This window comes from Passer montanus, unplaced genomic scaffold, assembly GCF_014805655.1.
Source record: "Passer montanus isolate IOZ18808 unplaced genomic scaffold, ASM1480565v1 scaffold50, whole genome shotgun sequence".
Taxonomy (NCBI): domain Eukaryota; kingdom Metazoa; phylum Chordata; class Aves; order Passeriformes; family Passeridae; genus Passer; species Passer montanus.
This window is the reverse complement of record NW_024369930.1, coordinates 6,081,728-6,109,552: the sequence shown is the minus strand read 5'-3', so window position 1 is coordinate 6,109,552 and position 27,825 is coordinate 6,081,728. Positions and strand designations below refer to the sequence as shown.

Here is a 27,825-nt window from a genome sequence, read left to right as displayed (position 1 = left end):
GTACCTCATTTACTACTTGAAACCAAACATTATTGACTGAATGGTGGCTTTTTCTTCTGAATTTTGGAGGGGAATTTTATATAAGAGGGGATTCTTTTTTAAGTCTAATTAAAAGAAAATCAGAAAGGACTTCAGGGTATTAACACTATTGACTATAAACCTATTTCTCATTGTGTTACAGACAGCAACTTACATATCCACATTTCAGCAGATTCACTGAATCTATAAACAATATTTTCTATTCTGGCAACAGATGTCATTCTGGCAGGCAGTAAAAGCTGGAAGGGAACAAAATAACTGAGCATTTCCACCAATCCCTTTTCCCTTTATTGGTAGCATCCTAAATATTTACTGATGATTATTAACAAGGTAGATTTAACCACTTAAAAGTGTTGTACTGCTCTGTTGATTGGCAGTGAACATGACAGTAGTTGTACCAAGAATTACGTAATTCTTGCAGCCATGCTGGGAGATCATACTGCAGTTTTGTTTTGTTTTGGGGAAAAATGAGGCATATAGTAGTTAAAGATACTGTAATTACCACATAGCAAACCACAAACAATCTGAAGTGAAGATCAATGAAATTCTCTTGCAAAATATAGTGTTAAGTGCTTTAGATTACATGACTTGTTATAGAATAAAATCTGTCTGCTAATCATCACAGGTTATAGAGAGTGACAGCTGTTACAGAAGAAAGTACTTGTTCCTATTCCATTAGAGGATTATAATATTTATTTTGAATACTAGAAAATATTCAGTGGATCTGATTTAAGGTGAAATTATTAATAACATTTATTATTTGTTATGATTCTGTCTTCCATTCAGCTGCTGCACAAGCCATAGAATTTCTTGTCTTAGCTTTTAGAAAGAAATACGCAATTGACACAGAAATACTCATCTCAAAAATGCAAACAGGATTCATGGTGCATCCAAGTGTGTTGTGATTTGTCATCCTCAGAAGCTTCCAGGTCTTCAATGCTTTTGTCTGTTACATTATAATCTCATACCTAACGTTTATTTGACCTAAGTTCTTCCAGACAGTTGTCAAATCAGCTTATTTCAGGAATCATATCACTTTAGTGATTGCATTTCAGACCTGGAACAACCTTTGTTGGGCTTGCCTGATTGTTTTGTACAGCATCTCCTTTAAATTTTAGTTGTTACAATTAGAATTTTGGGAATGGCCTCTGCAACAGCATAGCCCAGTAGATCTGTTGCTGTGACAGCCTTCATGTAGATCCAACTTCCATTGTTAAATTTCTAATAGTTTTGGTTGAGGCATCATCTTAGCCATTGACCAAGTAGCTCTTTCTCTTGTTCATGTCCTGTGTTGTTCTAAGATGTGCTCCAGAGGTTCTGGTTGCTCCATGACTATCATTTTAAAAATCATGATTGGAATGATCAGATAAAAGAGATCTGGAACTGTTTCATTTTTTAGCTGCTGTTTTAATACCTCCCTTCTTGTAGCTGGAATATAAAGTATTATTGTGAATATATCATCCAGAAATATCTGTCAGTTCTGATTTTTTCCCCTGTATCTCTACCATCGTTGCTATTAATACAGCAGTGCTTAGAGATGGAGCAGAGCTGGAGCACCACTGCACTGTGCACAAGATAAATGCAAGCCATCATTTTCTGCAGCTTGCAGTCAAGGTGGTAATAGGTATAGCAGAGGGTCGAAACTGGGGAGAAAAGGGCAAGGAATTGGTAGAAATAACAATAATAATGAACAAGTGATCATAATTAGTAAGCATAGCTCAGATGCTTCCCCTTTATAAAAGGCATTCCTGCAGCCAGGAGCTCTCCTCCTCATTGCTGACCTGCCCAAGGGATGCTGCTTCACCTGCTGTGCCCCAGCACAGCTTCTGGGTGCTGTCATGGTGGATTTAGGTGCTGTGATCCTGCAGAGTGTTCAGTTCCTTCTATCCATGATCCTAAGGCAGCATAAAATTGGGGTAAAATGTTGAAGTAAGCTAGCACTGAGAAACCAGCTGAAGTAGATCTCCTTGGCCTCCCTCCACAAAGTTGAGCCTGCCAGAAGTTCTGAAAATGAAAAAAATGAGATGGAAATTATGTGGTTTTCATCAACACAGAGAAAACTCACTCTTTCTGTAAACAGAAAAAGGATCCCAAAGGTGTACCTGTAAGCAATCCTTTTATATTTATAATGTCACTTTTCAAAGTATTTTTAATCATCTTTTGTCCTTTATTTCTATAAGGAAATACAATTGTTCATACTGAGCCTGAGAAAGTGAAGGTAGTCATGATTTAAGGATATTTCTATTGCAGCATGGGAGCAAAACTCAGCAGGGTTAACTTGGACCATATAATCTAACATTAAATTACAAACATTTTGTACATTGTAGAGGCAATTCTAGCAATGTACATTAGAGCAATGTTTTATGTTTTTAAATGTTTGTGAATTTCTTTTCTCACAAATTTGAATAGTTGAATGAGCAGCTGAGCTTTTAGAATAAATATAGTTACAAATGACCAAAACATAAACCCAGCAAAATTACATAATAGGAAGGAGAAATCATTTTTAAAAGCCAAGAGAAAGGAAAACAGAAGTAAAAGTAGCTACAGGTATGAAAAGTGTTGTGTCATACTATAGTTATTTTTGTTGCCTGCTGGAAGGGACCTACAATGACCATCTAGTCCGACTGCCTGACAAAGCATGAGAAAACAGAAGGAAATCTTACCTTATTTGAAAAGAGAATGAGCTTCTAAAGCCTGTCATGACCATGCACTTTTTGTAGCCCTCATTTTTGAGCATTTTTCTGGTTCCTTTCTAATTCATCACTGCTGGTCAGCAATACTAGAAGCCATATTCCAATATCAGTAGAACCAGGAACCTGTGGAAACTATTTCTTACTTGCCATATCCCATTGTTGATATAAGCACAACAATACAATAAAACCTCATATTGCTTATTCACTGTGACCACTAAATATTTTTGTCACTGTTTTTCAATGTGTTGTTTCCCTGTATTTCACTGCAGACTGAACAGCTTCTTATTTCATATGTAACTTTACATTCATTTGTATTAAAATGTCTCTTTGAGTTAATGAACTTTACCAAACACTCCATACTGCGTTTTATAACTTTGTCTCTTCATTATTTAGTTCCTGTCAATCCTGATTCCATCAGCACATGTTATCACCAGTAATCTTATCTTTATTTCTCAAGTCCACTGAAGTTTTTGGTCATGTCAGACTTGGTAATGATGGCTAAAAATGCCCCAGCAAAACCCCGCTAATGAATCATAAATCTCAGAAAAACTAGATTTGAATTTCATATTGTTTAACATTTGCTTTTAAATCATTCTTATTTGTGGTTTATAATGCCTTTCAAAAACTGGAACATTTTCATAGTTATCTTTGTCAGCTTAACTGGTAACTTCATCAAAAAGTGAAACCATATTTCTTTGCCAGAATCTGATCCTTAGCAAAACCATGTCAACTTGTTGTTTATCAGTTTATTAGCTTTTCCAATATTTCTTCCAAGACACTTTTGTTTGGGTTTTCAGCATGGGTGAAAGAGCAGCACTCAGCTAGCTTCTCTAAGATTCCAAGATTCAATTAGAAATTAGTATGCTGAGACCCAATATTGCTCCAGCTCTTTTGGAACCTATTGTCACATTATGCAGATTCCCTTATGTAAAAAGAAAAAATATCAATCATTATTTTTCAGCTGGCACTTTACACTTACTTAAGGAATCAAAAAGCGTTTTTATCTGACTGGAGAGAGTCCTATTTCCGTCTTAGTGCAGAAGAAATAATGAATGTTTCTGATGTGTTTGCTTTGGTAGTAACTTCTATTGCCTATTAGGTAGATACTGCTATTCTTAATAGAGTTTCTTTTGTCAAAAAAAGTCTGTACTGAATAGATTTTTTTTCCTCACTTTTTGTTTGTTGCGTGTTGTTTTTCTAATTGTCCCTTTCAACAGCTGTCATTAAAAAAATCTAAATAAGCTTATTGTTAAAAAACTCCTTTTAAAATACAGTAAATAAGACTAAAAACCTTGGTTTTCTTTTTCTAACAAACTTTTTAAATAAATCCTCAATTTTTAACTCAAAATACTCTGTTTGGGAAAAGAATTCTTTCTAACCATCAAATATAAATATAAACATTTGTGATTTATTTACTTTTTAAGACCTTAGTAGTTGATTCCAGTCACTGGTCCTGTGGACCTTCCAATTTTCCATTTGGTAATAAATGATTCTTCATATGTTATGCTAAGACTAAACTAGAGGTCCTCACTGTTCAATGCAATGAAAGAGAAAGAGAAATTATAATCTGTAGCTTCTGAAATCATAAATAATTTACTGTAGAGTGCCAGAAATCCTATAGAATCTGTATATGCACAGGTGCTGGGGTGATGCCTAAAGAGGCTAGGCAGAGTTAAAGGAATAAAGGAGGTGTTCATTCAAAGGCCTGCAAAGTTCAATGCAATGAAAGAGAAAGAGAAATTATAATCTGTAGCTTCTGAAATCATAAATAATTTACTGTAGAGTGCCAGAAATCCTATAGAATCTGTATATGCACAGGTGCTGGGGTGATGCCTAAAGAGGCTAGGCAGAGTTAAAGGAATAAAGGAGGTGTTCATTACAAGGCCTGCAAAGATACACCTTGGGCATCACAAGACCCCGGCCGAGGCTCTGCCCAAGATGGACCCAACTCATGAGTTTTCACACTTTTAGAAGTTTTGGTCCATTTACATATTTTGGTTAATTGTCCAATTGGAGCTTCAGGTTATGCAGTCCCATCCTCCCAGGTTGCTCTCCCCAGTTCGCTGTTTTTTGTACTTTTTGGGCCTGAAGCTTCAACGGTGTCCTTGGTTCCCAGGCTGGAGAAGGATTGCTTTGTCTGACTACCCTGTGAAGATAAGTTGCTAACACTTTATATGAAGTTCAGTCACACACTAAGGCAGTACAGAATCTAAAAAATATGAAAGCTAAAACTTAAGGCATCAGGAGTATTTTTCTTTTTCTTCTGCACTACAATGAAATGTGTAATGAAGGTTGACTTGTTGATCTGTAACAAAATTAAGCAAAAATTTTCTCTCCCCTGGGCATTTTTCATTATCACAGTGATCCAACCATATGTGCCTTAGGATCTGAGATTCTTAACACTGCAAAACAGAAAAAGCCTTTCCATTTTTATTAACAATATTTCACTACTAAACCAGATCATACACTTGATTTTTTTCACTGAATATCAGTATTTTAAATTAAGATATTTCTTAGAAACTGGGCATAAAGATTTGCTTCTATGTTTTTATATAGTTTATGTATAGTAGAACTACTTAATGTAAAATTCTCCTGTTTTCAGATAATATAATTTTCATCTGTTTAAAGACAAAATCAAAATAATTCCTATGCTGAGGTGTTACAATTTTTGCCTGCTATTTAATAATTTCAGAGCAGTTTTAAAAAGGAGAGGATCAAATCCTCCCTTTCACAGCTACATGTTTGCATTCATTTCTGATTTTGTGAATAAGATACATTTTTTGCTTAATTACTGGCCAGTGCTCTACACATTACTGCAGTTGCATCTGTATTCTGACTAACTGCTATGTGTACAGCACCACAGGAGACAGAAGTTTTATATAATTTAATTTCAGCTCCAGAAGATGTCTTGGTGTCTAAATCTTCATAGTTGTGTATGCTTATTGTTTATATCAATGCATTGTTTATATCAATACATTTTCCTATGTTGAAACACCCTTAAAATAAGGTTTATCATCTTCAGCAGCTGCAGAGAAACAGAGGTTTGTAGGAGCCCAGGAAAGTCAAGAATTGAGTTATTTTGAGCCCTGCTTTGATGTTTCCAAAGTGTGTCCCATGGAGAGTGCCATCTCAAAGTCATCTTTTTCTGATTGTGAAAACTCCACACCTGTAAACTTTCCTTCTGTAGAAAGGTGCAGCAAAGGTTCCATTTTTCAAACACAAAAGACTGAAATTGTGTGGCTTGTAAATGGGGGGATTTCCCTAACTATTCTTGCATTATGTTGTATATTTTATTTGGGTTTGTTTCAATAGGGAGGGGTATATAATTTATATATTAACTGGTAGTCACAAGATATCCAGTTTTGGAATTGTTGAGTAGATGAAAAGCTATCACTGGATATTTCCTCATGGAGATAGAAATGTTAAAATACTGTTGCAGCTGAAAATAATTTGTCTCAATCTGTTTTGCTGCCAATTTGTTAGTGTCACAAATATGCAATGGTGGTAGTTAAGTTAGAGTAAGTTAGTTATTGCAAACTTTACTCTGAAAAGGGCCAACTAAGTTAATAACTATATTGAGAATTTTTATTTTTAAGTCCCTAAGATTTTATTAAAATACATTGTAGTAATACTCAAGTCATCAAGGATTTTAATGTTTTTAAAGGGACAGCTGTTAAGATTTCTATGCTTAAAATCTCTTTTCTCCATGTTTCCAGAACTTGTATGTCATTTAGACACATCTGAGCAAATGAATTATTTTTGTGTTTATTTAAAAATATTAATATTATTGGCAAACTGCTTCGTTATCATGGCAAGTTTAGCACAGCACACACATGTCTGGTATGTGCTTGTGTTAAAGGCATGAGACCGTAATTTGTAAGGAGTATGTTTTGCTTGGTACCAAATACTGATTTTGCTTATGAATAGTAGAGGATTAGATCTTGAAAAAAAAAATACAAAGGTTCATTTTCATCATTCTCTTCATTGTGAGGCTTTACAGATGCTGGGCTTTGTAAATGCTTGATTGAACAAAAACAGTCAATACTGGTACCAAGTATTTCATTTTAGTCTGGTCTTAAGATGCTGTGTCACTTGCATTGAAATTTTTGTATCTGTGGAAAGGGATTAAGTAACTGTAAGTCTTTGGTGCAGAAAATACCACATGAATATTTTTCTTTGATCTTGCAGTGTTCCTGTTCCAGTAGTCAGTCTAGAGAAAATTCCTAACCTAGTGAAGGCAGATGGTGCCAATGTTAAAATGAATTCTGCAACCACTACCACCATCACTTCCTCCTCAACTTCTTCATCCACCATACCTGCTCCAACTTTGGTTAAATCTGGTTTGACATCCAAGTCAGTGCCACCATCACCAGAAAAGATTCTGAACGGCAAAGGAATTGTAGCTCCATCAATAGACAAGAAACACCAAAATGGCACTAAAAGCAGTAACAAGCCTTACAAAAGACTTTCAGGTACGTGATGTTGTCATTCACCTTTTGTGGCAGTCTGTTTTTCTTTGTTAATGCTTCTATGCTCAAAATGCAGCTAATAAAATGCTGGGTTTGGTTTGATTTTTTTGCTGTAAGATGGCTAATAAAATGCTGGGTTTGGTTTGATTTCATACATGCAACCCATGTATGAAATTTTCATACATGCAACCCTGGGTTGCATGTATGAAAATGAAGGCTTTCACACTCCTAGCATGTGTAAAGTATTTTTAAAGTACACATTCTGTTTAGCTTGAAATTACTGGTCAACAGGCCAAATACAAATTTTTAAGGAAGTAAATTCATTAAAACAGAAAGGCAGAAAACTTCTTTAAGCCATAATGGGATTTGAGTCTATTTACAACAAAGGAAAATATGCCTTGGTTGGGTGACTTTAATTCAGTCATGATCAAGTTGAACAGGTTTAAGACATTGGTTTATCCTCCAAGTCATGATTTTTTTAAAGACTCTTTTTTTTTAATTTTGATAAGAGAAAATTCTTAAGGAGATAAGGGAAATGCTGGGGAAGTGTTAAAAGTCATAATTTCCTTTCACCCCTCTCCCCTTGCAATTCACATATGAGTGGCAATGTTTCTAGCATGAGGATCTTTATCTTAACTCAGGAAGACAGGACAGTGGAGTTGAGAAAATGACATTAAATGGGAAGTGCCCTGGATGGCCTTAGGCAAGGTAGCTTTGAGGATGTAGGTCCCTGTTCAAACCTGCCACCAAAGCATGGGACACCACATTGTGGGAGGGCAGAGGCTCTGTTAGAAAGGTTGCTGTCCACTGGGAGGAAGAATTATTTTCAGTGGAGTTCCCTAGAGGTGACCTCTGTCAGCTGTTGGGCAGCGAGGAGAGAATTTACCCCTGGAAGCAGAAAACAGATTTTTGCTCTGAATGAAGGAAAACAAGGTGTTTTGAGGGTTTTTATTTTTTGGTTTTTTTAAAGTAAAAGTAACTGACTCAAATTTACAGCTGAAGAAGCTGTGCAGGATCTATTCATCAGCTGGCAGTACTTTGTGACTCGGGCAGGAACTTCTTGTGTGTACTGAAAGGCTAATTTTGCTAATGGCAGCATGATCCGCATTGGATCGTCACTTTGGCACAAAGTTACTTCACGTGATTTCTAAATGTGCACTAGTTATGAACCAGTATAAGTTGTACAAGATAAATGCTTTCATTTCCAGTTAATGACTGTGTCCTATTTTTTGCCTGAATATCAGGTTTATTTTTTTCATTTTCTCAGATTTGGCAGTTAGCCTATGGTACTGCTACCTTGGCTGGATTTCAGACCAGTGTGAGGTGTTTGCTGGGGCTGTGTGGGGCATGGAACAATGCCATTGCCTGAAAGGATTCAGTGCACTGATTGCTTTCTTAACTAGTTAAAGGTGGCATATAAGAAAATGAACCATTATTCATTTATAGCTTTTCACAACATGAAAAAATGCTACAAGACAGTAGCTTAAGATTAGACCTTAACCCTTACATTTTACTTTCTAAGATCCAATATATTATTCTAATAAAAATTCTCTATATTTTACAGTTAATTTAGAATATTGCTTTCTTTTAACCTATTATTTCCTGTAATGGGTTAGATGCTGAATTTAGCTGATTAAGTTAATCAATTCAAAATTCCTCCTTGAGCAATTTAAACTGTTAGTGGTTTTCCTCATGTCACCACTTACCACTGCAGGGCTGTGGGTGATACTTGTACATTTCTGTGCAAGTGCTTGTAGAAATGTGTTCATAAAGGAGAAACAGTTCTGTAGGGCCTTCCTACAGCTTGCTGGCTTTACTGTGGAGGTGGCTCTGGCACTGATCTTTCTCAAAGCTCTGACTTGCAGTGTTTTCTGGGCTAGGGAACACAGTGGAAATTTCTGCACAGGACTGATTGAGCACCTGGATAGGCATGTGTTTACTTTTATAACAAATACACAGAACTGCGACCTTTTTTTCAGCTTCTCTGTCATGATCAGATTTGTGATCTGTTCAGTCTTACTTCCATTGCCTTGAGTATTGATGCAACAATGCAATAATTTAGGGATTATTCAAATCATAGAAGTCCTGAGAGCACTGGAGATGAATTGCCTGTAGATTGTGTGTCACTATGATGTATTTCTCTACATTATTATACAGGACTGTGCAAAGGCTGATAAAAAGATTTTGGAAGGTCAATGAGATGATTATTTGAGTGATCCCATAATTTCATTCATTCCACATGAAAAGGATGAAACTGCAGCCAAGGGATTTAGGTTTCCCTCAGTCCGCTGCCCTAGAGCTGTACGGACGTTAATTTTTAAAGCTCCCTAATAAGTTTGGGCAGTTTGCATCTGTTTCCTTCCCTTTTTAGCAACCTCTACTGTCTCTCACACCACTTCCCTGACTGTGATAGAAGTTTGCTTTTTTCTTTCCTGAGAGCTGGTGGTTGTTTGTGTGATGAATGAACCTGCCCTCTTTTCAGGAGCACTGTCCTTGTTGAGAGAGAGGAAACAGCTTGTGGAACCACAAAAGACAGTCTGTAGCTGCCCCAGCATAAGTGGATCAGTGTTTCTGAGTAGCAACTGCAAAAAAAAATTTTTTTTCCTAAATCTTCCTTAGTTCTTGTTCTCTTTGGGATGACGTTAAAGAATACAGATTCCCTGCATACACCAAGAAAAACTGTTCTGTTGCAAACAGAAGTTTATGACAATTCAGTTTTGGCCCTTGCTCTTCTCTTGGTGAGGTTATAGCAAATGTTCTTCACTTTGTCCACTGAATGTGAAGAAATGGAATCCATTCCAGAAAAACAGCTTTCTCAAGCTGTGCCTGTGTACTGGGGTCTGGGGCTTGCCACACTCCACATATCCTAACCCAATAGGCAGAAGCTGCATTTTGTTACTGATAAGAAGGTGGTAAGTTTCATGCAGGGTGTTGCCCAAACCAGGCATGTCTGTAGCTGGCAGTTAGATGTTCATGATTTCTCTGGAGCAGCCATAAATGCTTCAGCTAGGAGAAGTGGCTTCCTGTTTGTTCAGTATTTTCTGTTTCTCAGGGAAACCCTATTATTTTGTTGTTCAGTAAATGGCAGAGACTTCCACTCTTTCCTCTTATAACTCCTTATGTTGATTTTATCTGTATATGTTTTCCTAATAACTGGCTTTGCTATAATCAGTCCTACAAGTGTTAGTCAGTTGGGCCACTTACTGACAAGTACCAATCTGGACCACTTTTGATTTTTGAAGTGTTTCCCTGTTGGTCCAAAACAGTCCTTGCTTGGTGACTTTCAGAACACATTCCATAGCCTTATAATTGCCTTCAGGACTTTTCATTTGAAGGCATATTTATTAGTCCATATTGTCTCCTTCATTTTTTTTGGTATTTTTTTTTTTCAATTTGCATTGAAGTTTTTAGGTGGGTCATTCAGGAAACTGTAATGGGAACATCTTACACTCAAACCCCAGGAGCAACTAACTCCTTTAGTTCATGAACATGTGTTTTCATCTATTAAGTAGGAAAAAATAGTTATTATATTGAGTCATACACAGCTATTTTTGTGTTTCTGTTGTGTTGTAAATGCCAAAGGAACTACAACTGCCTATAACATATTTCAGTTCCTTTCTAGATTTCACAAATAAAAAACTATGCCAGCTTTTCTGTGCTCCCTTTTTTGTATGGCTCTGCTAATAGGTTAATACTGTAACCATTTAATATTTGCATAGGCATTTTTAAGTCTAGATAGCAGAATACATAAAACTGCTAGAAATTGTGATATCTGGAGGCTAGTTGCTGTCTAACTTAAGCTATTTCTTGCTTTTCTTATTCCAGCTGTTCTACTTGCTGTGATGCTGTCATAGCATTGTAACACAGCTGTGAATCACTGTCTTCCTCTTAGCTCCCATTTGTTTATAAAGAATTCTTAAATCCTCTGATTAAATGTTGTATTTGAGTACAAGATGTTTATTGTATCTGAATGTAACACCACTATATAGTTAAAATAGGATTTGGCAAATATATATATAGTTTATATATTATATATATAGTTTATATTCCCCTACCAAACAAAAGCAAACCTGTCTGCCAATTACACCATAATTTGTCAAGGTCTGTGAAGGTAATGGTAAAGGGTTTTGATAGCATAAACTAAAAAGTGTGTATCCATAGTTCTGTTACAATTCTTAATGGAAACCCTAAAATTATATTAACATAACCTAAGGGAAGTGATGCTATCTGTGGTATAGAAATACTAAAATATTAATGAAATTAAATACACAGATACAGCATATTAAATATTAATGCCCTTTTAATGTTAATCATGAGTAGAACTCATGTAAATGCCTTTCCTCAGAATCTCTGCAAACTTTAAATTCCATCCCTCCCTTCATGTGGGGAAATAAAAACTAACATACATGTTATTTTTATAAAGATTTAAGGGACAGATTTAGATAAATTTTATTTTTAAAATGTCACCAGTAATCAGCCATGGGTGGTTTTCTGGAGTTTCTAAGTATGTCAGAGAAATGTTGTTTAAAGCACTTCTGGTACCATTTGTGTCTTAGCCCAGCTCTGGAGGCAGAGCTGCAAATGCTGTCTTATGGCCTCAGAGGCAGGCAGAGATAGAGAGGGAGCTGAAGTCACAGGGAATTGGCTTGGTCCTTTGTTTGGGCCACTCCACTGTAAGCAGACTTATTGCCATGAAGTCTTTGGCTGAAATCCTGCTCTAAATGGTTTTAAACATGCAAGGACAAAAAAATGCACAACTATATGAGTGATGCACATAGCACTGTTACAGGATGCTGGGGTTGGGATCAGTGGTTCAGGTTGAGTCTGATTAAACTAAATTCTAACAGGCAAAAATTATAAGCTACTCTGGATAAAACTTCTATAATAATCTATTTTTTTTCTCATTTCCCATTCTCCCACTAAACAGAAAGAGAATTTGACCCAAATAAGCACTGTGGAGTACTGGATCCTGAAACAAAGAAACCTTGCACAAGATCGCTCACCTGCAAGGTATTTTTCTTAGAAGATAAAATATCAGATGCTTTGTTATAGTTTAAATCCTACCACAGTAGTTTGAGAGGTCATACCTGCTCCTGTCTTACAGACAATGGGTATGGTATTCAGGCGCTGTCTTCAGGTAATTCTTTTGTGTAATTCTGTTTCTTTGAATCAGAGCATCTGCATTATTCCACTGATATTTCTAAAAAGATTTTTTCATGTCATTTTATTATGCAAAAAGCATTAACGTTTCATGGTAGAAGCCCAAGTGTTATTTTAAATGCTTCTTTTTTGGTTCATGTGTGCAACAATGTTAAAGTATAGTCAGTTTTTAGTAAAAAAAAATTACCATATTTTTGTATAATAAATTACTTGGAATCTGCCCTTGTGATAGTAATAACTCCTGCATCAAAAAGTAGCTGCAATGTGAGACATTTCTAATGAACATTTGTATGTGTATGTGCTGCCTGTCAGTAGAGATCATCAGCTAAATTTGCTTTAAAATCTATTCATGTTTTTCAATCCAATGAAATCAGTTTTTCATTGTAAGTTAAAAGCTACAATGATTTTCTTAATATCTTTAAATTACTGCAATTCTATTTTCCATCTTGAAAAAGGTAAGTCAATAGTCTCTATTATATAAAAATTGTTGCAAAAAGTAATTTTAGCCTTGATGTTGGCATTTCTTAAGAATGACTTTATAAGTTATCAAAGATAATGTGGAATAGCAGCTTTATTTCCATAACTGTGGCTAAAGTTGTTTGAAGTAGATTTTATCTTTTAGAGTAATGGTGTATCAGAAGTATAGAGGACTCATAAACAATGTCATGCACACACAAATGCTTTTTAACCACCCTATTTTTAGACTCATTCACTTAATCATCGACGAGCAGTTCCAGGCCGTAAAAAACAGTTTGACATCCTTCTAGCTGAACACAAAGCTCGATCCAGGGAAAAAGAAGTTGCAAAAGACAAAGAGCATCCACCATCTGCAAGGGAAAGCTATCAGAGCCAGCCCACACCAGCACAAGACTCTCTGTCAGGATCCTCAGTGAACTCTGGGCAAGAATCTAAAGTAACATCTCCTGCAAAATCTAGACCACCAAATTCTGTACTTCCAAGGTAAGCAGTTCTCCAGTGTGGCATGAAGGTGCTGTAAAAAATCTCTTAGACATTCATACAGCTCATTTCATAAATATTTAATATTTCTTTAGGCTATTACACAATAAAACATACTAATATAAGAATTTCTGCTAGCTTGTGTTAACTGAACTCTGTCCATGGTAGCCTGTGATCTAATTGGGAATGAGGAAAGGAATAGTGTCCACCCTTGGCTCACAATGTTAGACTAACTGCATTTTTTGGCTAAAATGGTACTTATAATTAGGAAAGATTATATTCAAGTCATTGGTCACCATTGCTAAGAAAAGTCTGTTTACATGAATCAGTGTAGGTATTAGTAAAATTCTGTACATTTATATAGAATTTTTCTCCAGAAGTACTTTTCCAATTATGGTGTAATTTAGTGTTGATTTAAAACTATTGATATTAAACTATCCATAGAATGTCTTCCCTTGTTTTGAAGATTTTTCTTAGAAAGGACAAAAACATTCTTCAGAAGGACAATGAAAACTTCTGAAGGCATTCTTTTGCAAAAAACAATGTGAGGTATTTGATCTACTGAATTCTAATTATCCTGTGGAAAACTTCCCGTATCTTTTGTTTATTTGTGGGATTTTTTGGTACTGATTTTGGCTGGAGTGCATAGAGCTAAATTAGTTGGTTTTTTTCATCTTTATATTTTTTCATTATTCCTTTTTTTTTTTTTGAAACCTTGGTCAGGACGGGGTGCTCATTTTGGTACTTTCCTACTACGATAGTTCCTATTTCCTACTACAGTAGTCCTTATGAAGTATCAAAGAGATAGCAAATACAAGAAGTATCTCAGACAGCTGTTTCCAATGTTTTCTGTGTGGCCTGAATGAAGTTTCATTCCTGTGGTGGCAGAGGTGGGCCTTGTTTGAGTGAAAAGACAATGAAAGAATTCCTGCAGATGAATTGGTGCTTCTCTGCCTAATTCTTGTAAAAGCAGTGACCTTACAGAGAGGAGCACAGACAGAAGGAGAGAAGTGGGGTTTAGTAGGTGCTACAGTCAAAGTAGCAGAACTGGAGTGCAATTCCATGAGAGTCAGCTGCACAAATTGCAGAGATAGTGGCAGTACTCGAGGAGGAGGATTTTAGCAGTCAGACATTGCGTTTGTGCGGTCTGCATTTCTGTTTCTGCTGCAGTGCCTCTCTTGGTCCTGCCTGGTTCAGAGCAGCCGTGGAAGCCTTGTGGCCGCTGTGGCTGCTGCTGCTGCCGGTGGCACGGCCCGGCGGGGCCATTGCAGGCCCAGCCCAGCTGCAGCACTCACCCTGGGCTGATGCCGTGGGTGAGCAACCCCACACAGGTCAGGAGAGGGCTCTGCTCCGCAGCCCCGGGGACTGCTCTGTCCTGAGAGCATCAACTCACGAGGCTGAAGAAGATCATCTACAGAATTGGCCCAGTGTGAACATCTCCTGCAGCCTCAGAGCTCTCAATACATACTTCGTTGTACAGACTGTAATTGAGAACCTTTTCCATCCTCACTTCTAATCTAATCTGTTTTCAAACTATTTTTGAAAGGCAAGACATCATCATACCCTGTGGTGCAAAGACATTCCTACTTTGTTTTATTGCATTTTAGACAAAGGTAAAGAAAACCTACATGCTGTGAGGAGCTCTCCCAGATATTGCACTCACTAATCTACCTGTAGAGGGGGTCAGCTAAACACTCTTATATTTAGTACACTAATTTTAGTAGGATTTTGTAACTGGACCCTTGGGATTAATAAAGTAGCAGAGTAATGGTTCAGTGTAAGAAGATTCTTTTATACCTGATTTTTATTTGTGTTTTAAATATACTTTGTCGCTCTCAATATCTGAAATCCAACTTCATGACAAATTTAAAACTTCAGGCAGTAGAAGGGTGCTTCTGTTAACATTAACTTAATGACAGCCCCACAGTATATTCCTGTGTCAGCTATTCAGTGTCTTTTACTGTCCTTGTTTATATTGATCATTTCTGGCATCATTTGCTTTGATGCTTGATGCCAGCAGGTAGGTTATAGAGCCTTTGAACACTGATGATTTAAATGTACATTCTCCTTCTAGACCTTCATCTGCAAATAGCATAAACAGCACCAGTTCTTCAAACCACAGTGGGTACGTACCAGAGCTGCCACTGCCTTCCATGGGAGGAGATATCACAAGCAGATTGTCCAGTGATGAAGGAGAAGCGGATGGAGCTGAAGAATCTGAGAAACTAGACTGTCACTTTTCTGGACACCATCCCAGACCTCTTGGGGTATGTGTCAGTCTCTGGTGTGCCTTGCCATTGTTGTTGTCTAATTAAGGAGAGAAAAACAAATAAGTAATTTAATAAGAAGGTAAGGAATGAAGACCTTACATTCTGAAAACTGTTTTAAAGAGAAAAAATACATTTAACAGAAAAGGGTAAGGATGGGATAAGGTAGGAGGAGACCACTGGTCAGTACACACGATACATTGACGTACGACAAGAAGGGCAGCAGAAAATCAGAAGTTCTGTTTTTAGATTGTCCTCTCAGTTGACCTCAAATTAGGTGTAGTTCTGCTAAACTGAGGAAAGTTGCGTTGCTTTAAATGTGACATGAGCAGATATTCTCTTGGTTGTTGCAGTTCCTACAAAACAGTATCTTGCAGGTGGTGGCAGAAGGCTAGTAGAGTGCTCCATTGATTTCTGTAGTCTGGTTTAGAGCAGTAATTAAATGTCATTTATCTGAGTGTGTGTGGACTTAGAAACTACTGCTTCATTCATCTCAAAACGGAAAAGCTCAAGTATGTGTTTGAGCAGCTGGTTTTGTCTTTCTCCTGTGTTAGTGAGAAATTTCATTTTAAGTAGTAAAAGCTGCTTTGTGGTATTATCTCTGCAGTGTGCTTTTGTTTACATTGTTCAAACCAAGAAGCAGTGGGAGAAATCTTGAAATTCTTAGGAGTTGTTTCTCATAAAGATTGAGCCAAGGAATACATGTACGTGTTTTCCATATGATATGCAGAATAAAGCAAACATTGTGATAACTGGTAGCATTGTTTGTATTCCCTGGAGCAAAGGAGAACTTGTTACTGTCACACCAGAAAAAGCATGACCCAAACATTAAAGGACTGTCACATGAAATCCTGTATTTGGTTCTTGCAGAAAAAATGTGAATTACAGTAGTCCACATAATACTATGATATGCAGAAACCTCCTGTTTCCTAGGTACTATTGTATGCTACTTTGGTATCGCTGACTGATTCTCTGTGAATTAAAAACTAAAGGTTCACTGCATGGGTGCCCACACAATTCAAAAAATAATCTAAGTGCAGCCAGTTCTTGTACATGCCTCAGCAGTGAGGCGTGGCTGTCAATGGCCATTTTGGTTCAGGATCCTAGTTCTGCTTCAAGGCAAGCCCACTGACTCATCTGTTCTCTGAAATCTTAGCATCTCCCAACTGAAGCAGTTGCTGGTAGTGAAACCAGTTCTTAGCCAGTATCAGTGTGAAGTCAGAAATGATAGTGTAAATCACTTCCAGATCATGCTAAATTTCTGAATTTCATATTCAATTAGACTGTTTTCCTTACTAAATCCCTCTCCTGGCCAGGTGGTAATGATCAGGGGGAAAGTCAGTAGCTACTTAAATTGCCTCTTGGTGGTACTTGATGGGAGCTGAGGCTTTGTGAATTTAGGTGGTTGTTTTAATTAACCTGTTTAACCTTGTCATGAAATAGACTTGAAATGAACAGTTGCAGTCTCCTCTTGCTGTCCATTAAGTACTTTGACAAGTACTTTGAGCGGATGCTCTTCTACCACATCAGTGCTTCTGCTGTCAGCCAGAATTGCTGTGACTGGGTCCCTTGTATGGTGGACAGTTGTCTTGTTTTTTGAGGATGATTTGTAACAGATTTCTCTCCTACAAACTGGCATTACAGCAGTTCTCTGTATCATTTAGATCAGTAAGACTGAGCTGAAACAAGAACAGTTTCCTGACTGTAACATTTGAGTGTAGTAGGACTTTTCAGGAAGTTCTCCAGAGGAAGGGGTGCAAGTACTCCTGAGCTCTGCAGAATTCTCAAAATACTACTCCTCCAGTTGATTTTCATGCACTGTGAAGAGTGTATCCCGTTGTTCTACTGTAGCACAGATGCCATGGATGATAATTTACTTTTTTACAGAAATATCAGGGGTCTGTTTATTAAGTAGATACTAAATACATTCCCATTGCACTTTTTTTCCTCTTCATTTATATTTTTATTGCTGTCATGCAATTATGAGATGTAAGACACACAGAACAGGGTAACTTGTCTTTCTGAGGCAGTAAGAATTTTTTCTTTAAAAGTACCTAAGCAGTTACATTCTTTCTCTGGCACTGATTCATTAATGAAGTATGAAATATACATTACACTAAGCTGAAATACTATGCCTATATTTCATAATTCTTAAAAAATTTCTACGCTGTAGATAATGAAAAATGTTTTAAAAGAAGTTCTACCTGCATGATACAAATTGCAATGGTGCTCCTTGATCTATCAATAAATATTTCATAATGTAGAAATACATTTTTATAAGCAACACTGAAATACCTTTTCTTTCAGTTCTGTTCATATGGCAGTCGTTTAATGGGAAGAGGGTACTATGTCTTTGACAGAAGATGGGACCATTTTCGATTCGCACTGAACTCCATGGTGGAAAAACACTTGAACTCACAGATGTGGAAGTAAGTGAGATTTCTATGCTTGGTGGGTAATTTACATTTTTCATTCTGTAAAACTTTTAGATTAAGCACTCCATGGTCAGCATTTGTAAAATTACCTCTGCATTGAGGTATAGCAGTAACCTGTGTAGAAATCTTCCCTTCTCTGTTAAGGAATATACAGCCCAACAGAACAATCTCCACTTCCACTAGTCCAGTGGAAGTTTCTGCCAGATTTAGAACTCTTTCTAGTCACTCCCTAAGAATCCAGATTTTTGCTTAGAATTTTATGCCTTTGTCATGCCCCTGTGTCGCCCGTTCAGGCTTTGCTGTGCAAGACTCATGAGTTGTGAGATAAGGAGCTTGGTGCACATCTGCCTGTGTGTCAGATGGAATATGATAGGTTTCTAATCCATAGTGCCCTTAGTGCCTTTGGGATCTTAAAATTCTGATTATTACTCACTGTTGAAGTACCTCTCTATCACATATGCAGGTTCCAAGCACTGTGGGCTTTGACTACACAGATCTATTGAAATAGACTGCACTTCTAAAAGAAACATTAGTTCTTAAAAAAATAATTAAAAGTTAATGGAATCTACAGATAGGATTGATTTTTTGAGGTTATTCTGCTACAGAATATGCATTCTTCTTCCAATGTAATGATGCTAAAGTGCAGTGTTTCATGTCACTGTTTATTATCAGGACTGTGTTATATTCATTGGATGCCAGCCATTAGATAAACAAGGTTTGATTTTTATTTAAATATATATTTTTAAGGACTAAAGCTTGGCTTGTCTGACTAACCTGGTAATTTAATGATAATGATGCCATTGTGCTAGGAGTTTGGAAATGGTTGGTTCTGCCATAAAAGGGCTGGTTTCATGTCTGTTCAGAGACTGATCATGCTCAATCTGCTTTGTAAATTTGTAAACTAGTGTCTGTCACCTTTCACATATAAGGAAACAAAAATATTTTTATATAGGAAGACTAAAATGTGTTGCTTATTGGCTTTCTTTGTCAGGAGAAAAGATGCTTGGGCATCTGAAACAAACACATACCACCAGTAGCACAAACTAGTATAGAAAACAAAACCTCTATAGTACTTATTTGAAATCAGAAGTAAACAGTCCTTATCTTGCTCCTGCTAAATCTGATTTTAAAAGTTTTCCCAAATTTTAGCTATTTACGTCATCTCTAATACTTTAATGAGCTCCAGCCATACTCACTTGTCTGTGTAACACAGGAATCTGACAGTGCCTAACCCCTGTTCTATTCCTCTGCTGTCCCCACCCCTCCCCTGGGCTGACCTTTCCCTGTGCTCCCCAGGCAGAGCTGGGTGTGAGGCCCCTGTTCTGTAGCTCTGCAGCTGTGCCAGAGGTGCAGGGATGCAGGGCCATGCACTATAACATGAACAAAGTACTTTTATCCCTGGTTCTCAAAGTACTTTGCAAAGGTGGGTAGGAATTGTTGGCCCTTCTTTAAAAGAGCTGAAGGACAGCTCTGGAAAGCAGCTTTGTTTGCATTGCAAGTGGCAGGCAGTGGGACTTCCTCATTTCTGACAGCATGGACTGTATGTAATCCCTTATGTAACTGTGCCATAAACAGTGTTCTGTCCAACAGTCTCCATAGGAGGAATACCTGGAGAGAACACTTGTAATTAGGATTTGATTTATGATAAAACAGCACACCTGGGGCTGCTCTTTTATCGTACTTCTGTGAGGGCAAGAGTAAGCCTTTAAAAATGGGAAAGGTGTCAGTAGAGAGGATAACAAGGGCAGAGTTATGGGGCTGTACAGCTTCTTAGAAAAGAGAAATAGGATTAAACTGTCAATTAAATATAAGTCTAAATAATGGGAAAAGATCACACAATAGTTTTCCAAGAGACATTATGAAGGTCTGGTTCTTTGATAACACCACATTAGATAAAATAATAGGTGATGGCTGAATGGAAAGGAATTTGAATACATCCTACTAATTTCACAGGTAATATTATTATACATACTTCTCAAAAGAATATTCAGCTGTTTATAAAGCTTATCAAGCTCTGTTTAATATTTTGTCCATTTTTCAATATTAGTGAAAATTAATCAGTAATTTGCCTGTTTAAACCCACCTAACCAGTTCTCAAATGAGCTGTTGGGAATAGCACTGCATTTGAAAAGGGGTGATCTTTCCTCTTTGTGCTCAGTGATTAAGTGCTTCACAACACCCCAGACTGGCTCATTTACTACCTTAATGAAATCTAACCTATGAGTTTAGGTTGATATTGAAACTGTTCTACAACTCGAACTTTGAAGCAAAACATATGCAATTAATGAGACATAGTGACTAGATATGTATAGGTGCTACTGTCAGGCATTTTATTTGCATTTTTTAACTGTTTGGTAAAATAAGAGAAGGGAAAAGGAAATTAAATTTGTAATAATGTGTTTAAATTGTAATACTGTGCACTTAATTGCTGTATGTGATTAATAGAATAGAATAGGAATCAAAATTATAATGAGCTAGGTTTGCCTTTTTGAATAAGTTCATGGCAATTATTTCCTGTCATCATGGTTTGGATGGAATTTTTTATGTATCTTCTTTTGTTTTTCCTTTCTTTTTCTGTGTAGGAAAATCCCTCCTGCGGCAGACAGTCCCATGCCTTCTCCAGCAGCACATGTCTCCACTCCTTTTCCAGCATCAGTCTTACAGCCCTTCAGCAACCCCAGTGCAGTGTATATTCCTTCAACACCTATCAGTTCAAGAATCACTTCTTCTTACATAATGACATCAGCCATGTTATCAAATGCAGCCTTTGTGACAACGGCAGAGACGAATTCCATTATGTCACACACCACAGCTTTTCCTCACGTGGCTGCAAGCCTAAGTATCATGGACTCAACTTTTAAGGCGCCATCAGCTGTGTCACCAGTGCCAGCAGTCATCCCTTCCCCATCCCACAAGCCATCCAAAACAAAAACCAGCAAATCCTCAAAAGTGAAAGACCTGTCATCTCGGAGTGATGAGTCTTCAAGTAACAAAAAGAAAAAGCCGCAGTCGTCGTCTTCATCGTCGTCATCATCCTCATTGTCTTTGCAGACATCTTCCTCATCTTCATTTTCAGGGTCCCACAAAAAGAACTGTGTCCTGAATCCCAGTTCAACGTTGAACTCCTATCAGGCGACATCCTCCTATAACAGTGTGTCTGTGCACAATACCAATAATGGAACAAGCCCACTCAGTGCCAAATCGGAGCCCTCAGGACGGACTTCATTGTCAAGTAGTTCAACAGACTCAGTGAAACACATGAGCATGGTAGTGAGCAGTATTGACACTTCTAATCTCTCTGTATCTTCTCTCGTGCACCACTCAGGGGACCACTCCCTGGGAGCACATAATGCAGTGTCTTCTCTACCCCTTTCTTTTGACAAATCAGAAGGAAAAAAACGTAAAAACTCTAGTTCTAGTAGCAAAGCCTGTAAAATCACTAAAATGCCTGGTATGAATAGTGTTCATAGAAAGAGCACTGCCAACCTTATTTCTGCGGTGCCAGATCCTACAAGCAGCTCCATCTCTCGGCAGGTAAGGGACTCTTCCAGTTATTTTTTTGCAGATCATGTCTGACTTTCTTGAAATATTTTATGCATTCTGAAAAGAAAATACCACATTTGCTACAGATGGGTTTTCATCACACAACTTACTTTCTGGGTTAATACATAAATGTATTTGTATTTGTTTTGTACCAGTCATAGAAAGATGTTTTGAGGGTTAAAAAAAAAAATTATATATATATATATACATATATATGTGTGTATATATATACTTTCTCAAAATATTTTTTATGACTTTTTTTTATTCAATTATTAAAGTAGCTATTTGTATCTCTGAAACTAAATTGAATGTCCAGAATGGATAAATAATTTTTAGAAAAAAAAATAATTTCTTAATTCTCATCTCTCTGAAATAAATTGTGTTTTTGAAACAGGAAGATGAGAGTCAGAATATCTGTTTATTTCTTTTCCCAAACTTGTTGCTGGTTCATTTCCTAGTGCTATGTTAGTTTCTTCATATCTCTCCTGTAAAACACATCTACCTTTCTCCTGGAGAGAGTCTGAAGTGCCTGACCACAGATGTTGTTCCCAGTTTGAAACTGGAAAAATTAAGAAATTAAGTTCTTAACCAGATGGATGACCTTCAGGGGATATTTGGTTACCTTTTTCAGTGTACATGTGTTCACAGAATATTGAAGTCAGTGCAGCAGATAAGGTTACACGTGCTTCCCTCATTGATAGCAACAGAGCTTTGGCTCCTCTTTCAGTGGTGCTACACAAGAACAGAAGTATATGTGAAGTAAGATCTGGTGGGAAAACTGCCAGCATGGTCTTTATAATGTTCTACTGTATCATTCTGCTGCTGTCCAGTGCTGTGCAGTGCACACAAAACAAGGCTTGGCCCTGGCATCTGGAACACAAAGCCATAGAAAATAAGATGCTTCAGAGACTCCAAAGGAGGTAGCTTAGGAAATTTTGGTTTGTTTTGTTGTTTGTTTTTTTTTGTTTGTGAAACAAACTCATTTCCTAAGGATATTGCACATAAAAACAAGTGGAATTTTGAAAAGAAGATGGTAAGGGCAAAGCAATCCATAAGTAAAATGGCAGAAATGGGAGAGGAAAAAGGGAATAAATGAATCCTAAAGCTGCTGTAGGAGACAGAATGAATGTCTCAAAGAATGGCCTAGCAGGTATATTTTCTCTTTCCTACTTCCAGCAGAGGTGCAACAGAGATGACTTGTTTGGCTTTTTAAGATGGGGAGTGGCATTGTCTTTCTATTGTAAGCCTCTTGAATGTGTCCTGCAATCAGAACTGATCTTCAAGTAACTGAAGTCAGCAGAGGTTGCTGTAAATTCTTCCTTCTGTCACACAATCTGAATTTTGAAACATGTGTGCCCAAAAAGATTAAATTGCCCTGAGGTTTAAGGTGTCAAATGGAAAGAAAAAGTAAGTACAAATTGGTACTTTGGTACAGACATGGGTAATAGGAAATAGACTGTATCATCTTCTCCCAGGACACAGACTGTGTCTGCAGCTAGTGTAGTGTGAGGAGATCTTACAGAGGAGGTTCTGAGTTCAAATCCTGAGCTCCCTCGGGATCAAATCTGTTCCTGTGTGTCATTCCTATTTCAATTTGTGATGTATTTCATCATGTTGCACAGCAATAGAAGTAAATAAACCACAAAAATCAATCAGAGATCTTTGCTGAATATTTGTAAAAATGTAATTCTGACTAGTATTTTTTTCTTAAGTAAGAGGTTAACTATTTGTAATGCGTGTTACAATATACAGATATTTAAACATGTTAAAACATTATATTAAATATGATACAGATATTAAAACTTATTACTGCCTCAAAAATAGGAGGTAAAATGGAGTTAATTGTATTTTAGAAGTCTGGCTGGCAGCTAATTGTCTTTGTGACAAGGATACTCTATGCAATACAAAATAAATTGAATTTGTACCCATTTAAGCATATGGGTCAAATAATATTACATACTCTACATGTGTATATTGGTGCTCTGGAGAATACAAACTTAAATTCCCTATTAAGCTGTGCTGTTTGACTTGATGTGTTCTAAAAATACAATTACATTAAAAATCCCACCCAAAAAAATGGTGTGGCTTAAAATCTTGCTTCTATTCCTTCATGTGATAGGGGAAATTGAAGAGACTAAGAACACAGCAACAGGTGATAGGCTCAGGTATAGTTTTCTTATTTAATTCAACTCTAGACTGGAGAGATAGTAACTGGAAGTATTAATCATTGGGTTTTGAAGTACACTTTAATTTTAAAGGACACTGGGGGAAGAAAAGGATTTGAGTTTTAGCCTCCCACTTACACTTTTGCAATGGTGTTTCCCATCATTAAAGACCCAAAACATCTGGGAAACTTTCATTCCTCTCAGAGTGCTGTACCTGTTCAGCCTGTGTGGCCATTTCTCCATTTAAAAGGAGGACATGTATTTACTATTGAGGGGTTGATGAATGCTGTAATGCTGTTAGCCTGTGTGGCCATTTCTCCATTTAAAAGGAGGACATGTATTTATTATTAAGGGTTGATGAATGCTGTAATGCTGTATGTAGAGAAGAAAGATTTGCAGATGTGTCCCAGGAAATATAAAAGGTTGTGCATCTTCAGTCAAGATTTGTAGTTGAAGAATTTTATCCTCTAGAGAACAGCTGAGATAAGCAAAACAAGCTGAAGGGAGCAGGACAGGCAAAGACCCATCCTCTTTATCTTCATGCACCATGGGAGCACCTTCAAATCTATCTGTAAATAAAAACTTTAAATGCTTATTCTGGACAGAATGTGAACAGAGAACACTGTTTCAAACAATCTCTGTGTGAGAAAGGGCAGGTCTGGAGAGGAAGAGAGGCTGCTTTTTGCTCTGTGCTGAAATGCAGAATAACAAACAGTGCTGTGGAAGGGAAGGAGAAGGCTGCTCTTGTGCAGGCCCTGCCAGCCCATGCCACAGCCCCACCAAGTCAGTAAGAAACTGGCTACTGCATTTCTCACTGCTTAGGAGACAGGTCCTTGCTACCTCTCCAGCAAAGGAATAAAATGATGACTTTGTAAACAGCTGACTTTGTAAACAACATTCACACTGCAGTCATCTGCCATTTACAGACAGGTGTCCATGGTTAAGTTTTATCAGTCTTGTAACCCCTGAGGAGCTACTCCTCTGACTCAACAGCTGTGTCCCTTCTTGTATCACAACAGAAATATCTACACCATGTTTACAGGTCATTGTAGAAAAACCTACAACAGGCTGCTCTTGCAGGGTGCTGTAAACTCACAAACATTGAAACAAGCAGGTGGAATATTTGCAGTATTATAACTAAGTACTTTTAAAATGTATGTGTATGTAGTACAATTTACAATCATTCCCAAAGAAATACTCTGATGAAGTAAAAGGATACAAATGCAAATTTGAACCTCTGGAGTTTCATTTTTATGACTAATATTTGCTTTATTGAGTAATGATATATGATAAATTGAATGATTTAGGGCATGCTCTGGTGCTTGGCCACTTGGTTTAAGCTCCCCAGGAGTGGGGAAGGTCTCCTGGGGAGGATCCCATGACTTGGAGCACTCCGTGCTCTCTGAATATCTGCCCTGACTCCAGTAACTAGAGAAACTGGTATTTCAGTCTAGAGAGGTGGGGGGTTACAGTTTATATTCCTTCAGCTACTGTTTTGTATGTTATTTTCTGACCTGTAACAGTATTTATGTGCCTTTTAAAAATATTGAAATTATACAGGCTCTGAGAGATAATGATAATTCTATCTGAAGGGTATCTTTTGCAATAGTGAAATACCTGTGTTCCAAATGCAACATGATTAGTACCATGTTACACAGGGAAGGGAAGGCCATCAGCAGCATCTGAATTCAACTGACAAATATGCCTCTCAATACTGCTCAATTAATGTTTTTCAGATTGGAAAAAATAGCAGTGTAGCTTTGTCACAATCCAGTCCTTCGAGTACATCAAACCCAGTACACAACAGACAAGTAAGTTGCTTTTAAAAAAGTGTACTTAAGTAGTGTGTAAGCAGTTTTGAAACATTTTATGCTATAAAACCTTCAAATACAATTTCTTTATGATTCCAGTTCTTTATAGAAGCTGCCTTTTGGTGAGCTAATATTAAATTTCTCCTCTTGTGTAATTTTTTCCAGCTATTTTCCCTTTCAAGAATTATGAATTACACAGTTTTTGGTTGTTTTTCACCACCTGTATTACGGCTCAGGTTGGCTCATGTGCTGCTCACTGGCAGTTGCTTTGGTGATAGAGGCTCAGCAGCAGCAGCAGATCTGTTTTTTCTATCCCACTTCTCCTGCTGAGCAAGATGGCACAGCAGAGTCCCCAGACTGGCACAGGAGGGACAGCATTTAAAAATAGGCCAGAAGTAAAGCAGCAAAGGGAGAGCAGAAACAGGACAGAGAAGATGAGGCACAACTATTCAAAGAATCTAATCTGAAAGCATAACTAACCCGTGTGTAATGTGAGTTCTTCTTAAACAGGCTCTGAGTTGGATAATGATAATAAATGCTGTAACTCAGCTTTTTTGATCCAGCCCTCATCTGTCTGGAGGACTGCTACACTGGTTTATTTTAATATGGCCCCCACTATTTGACTGTCCAAGTTGAGTAGTTTATCAAGAAGATAATATCAAGTTCTTTAGTGTGAAAAGGTTTCCCACCTCAGCAAGGGATAGTCACAAGTAATCCAGAGGGGTTTTCTGTACAGCCAGTGTCTTAGACTTTTTTTTATGTATTCTGGCTAAATTATGCAAGAATAGTTATTCCAAATGGTTGTGCTGCTTAGTTTCTCTGTGTAGACACAGGAAAACAGTAGTAATGATAACCCACACCCACTTTGTGCCCATTCAAAATACTCTGAATCGCTCATATCTTGAGATGAGCTGCCAAACAGTAAATTTTATATTTTTCTCTCACTGCTGGATGCAAAGCAATATATGTATGGAAAAAATACTCTGAAGGGGAAAAAGAGGAAGGTTTCTTCATACTTCTAAGGAGTGGCATTTTCCTGTGTGACACTGTCATCCAACTGCCAGTGACAAACTGTTCCGAAGTGCAAAACTGTTTTTGTTTTAACATCTTGCTCCTGTGTCAGTATAACATACACACTACCCGAGGAGCAGAACTTGTTGGGATCTGTTGCCTAGATCCCATGGGGAAAACCTCAGAGTACAAAACATTAATTTTGTGTCAGCTCTATGTAAACTGAGATTATTGCAGAGCTTTTCAGCTGCCTGTTTTCATAACTTTATCAAAAATAGAAGCGTTTGCTTGTTTTAAGCCCCAGAAACTCTTTATTTTTAAAAACATATTTCCGTCAGTTTGGTAGTTGAATGTGGAGCTCAAAGTATAAATACCAAAAACAATCAAATTGATACTAAGTTTTTTTAACTTTTTTTTTAACTTACACAGGATTTTAGTATTTGAAACTATGAATAATGATTCCTTATTTAATAAATGCTTGTCACTGTCAAATCTGAGCTGCTTTATTGGCAGCTTTTATCTTCAATCTAGCAATTAAATAGTCCCTAAATAAAATTTCTGCCTTAAACTATGCTGTAATATTTCATTATGAAGGTGTTAATAATTAGGTAACAATAAGTGGATCTACAAGTATATGCTGTGTCAGTAAAGGTATTACTGTGGAAGCTGAGCTCTCTTGTTTTGAATGTTAGTGTAACTATAACCATGATCATCAGGGAGTCCAATGAAGCAAGGTCTGTAGGCAGAGACAATCTCTGCAGTACACCAGGGTTTATAGTTGGAAAAATCTGGCAAGTTTTCATGAATACATCACAACAACAGACTTGCAACAATGCAGTTGGAAGCAGAGTTCAGCTGCTGAGCTCCGTGTACATATGGAGCAGTTCCTCTGGACTGCCTCCGCTGCCTCCCTGGCCAGGCAGCCTGGCAGAGCTGTCTGCTGGTGCAGAAGGGGAGCCAGAGACGAGAAGGGAGAGGGGTCCATAACTCACCACAGGGTTGAGTGGCTGGGTGAGAATGGCACTTGGAAAATTGTGTTGGGCTGTAAACCCAGCCCACAGCCCAGGCTCGTTTGCAGCTGTGACTGCCTGGGTGCAGTCCGGCCGGGAGAGCTTCCCGCTGGCCTTCCCATGAGAGACACACGGCTGTGAAAGTCACCTGCCACCCAGGACTGAGTGTTTCTCATTATTGGGTTGTGAGCTGAAGGTGGCCTGTAATTGTTTGGATGTCACAGGATGATTTGCTCCCTGCGTTGAAGTCCACTCGGGTACTCCC

The 27,825-nt window shown here is 37.5% G+C and overlaps 1 protein-coding gene across 6 annotated transcripts in view; it reads left to right on the top strand.

The window, feature by feature from the left end:
- ATXN7L1 (ataxin 7 like 1) overlaps window positions 1-27,825 on the top strand; it is a 110,872-nt gene that overhangs the window by 79,606 nt on the left and 3,441 nt on the right. For all 6 annotated transcript variants that reach the window (XM_039723737.1, XM_039723735.1, XM_039723736.1 and 3 more), the window contains 7 exons: window positions 6,921-7,204; window positions 12,129-12,211; window positions 13,065-13,321; window positions 15,393-15,585; window positions 17,893-18,014; window positions 20,603-21,554; window positions 25,465-25,539. In XM_039723737.1, coding sequence (XP_039579671.1) covers window positions 6,921-7,204; window positions 12,129-12,211; window positions 13,065-13,321; window positions 15,393-15,585; window positions 17,893-18,014; window positions 20,603-21,554; window positions 25,465-25,539 — 1,966 coding nt within the window. The remainder of the gene's footprint in view (window positions 1-6,920; window positions 7,205-12,128; window positions 12,212-13,064; window positions 13,322-15,392; window positions 15,586-17,892; window positions 18,015-20,602; window positions 21,555-25,464; window positions 25,540-27,825) is intronic.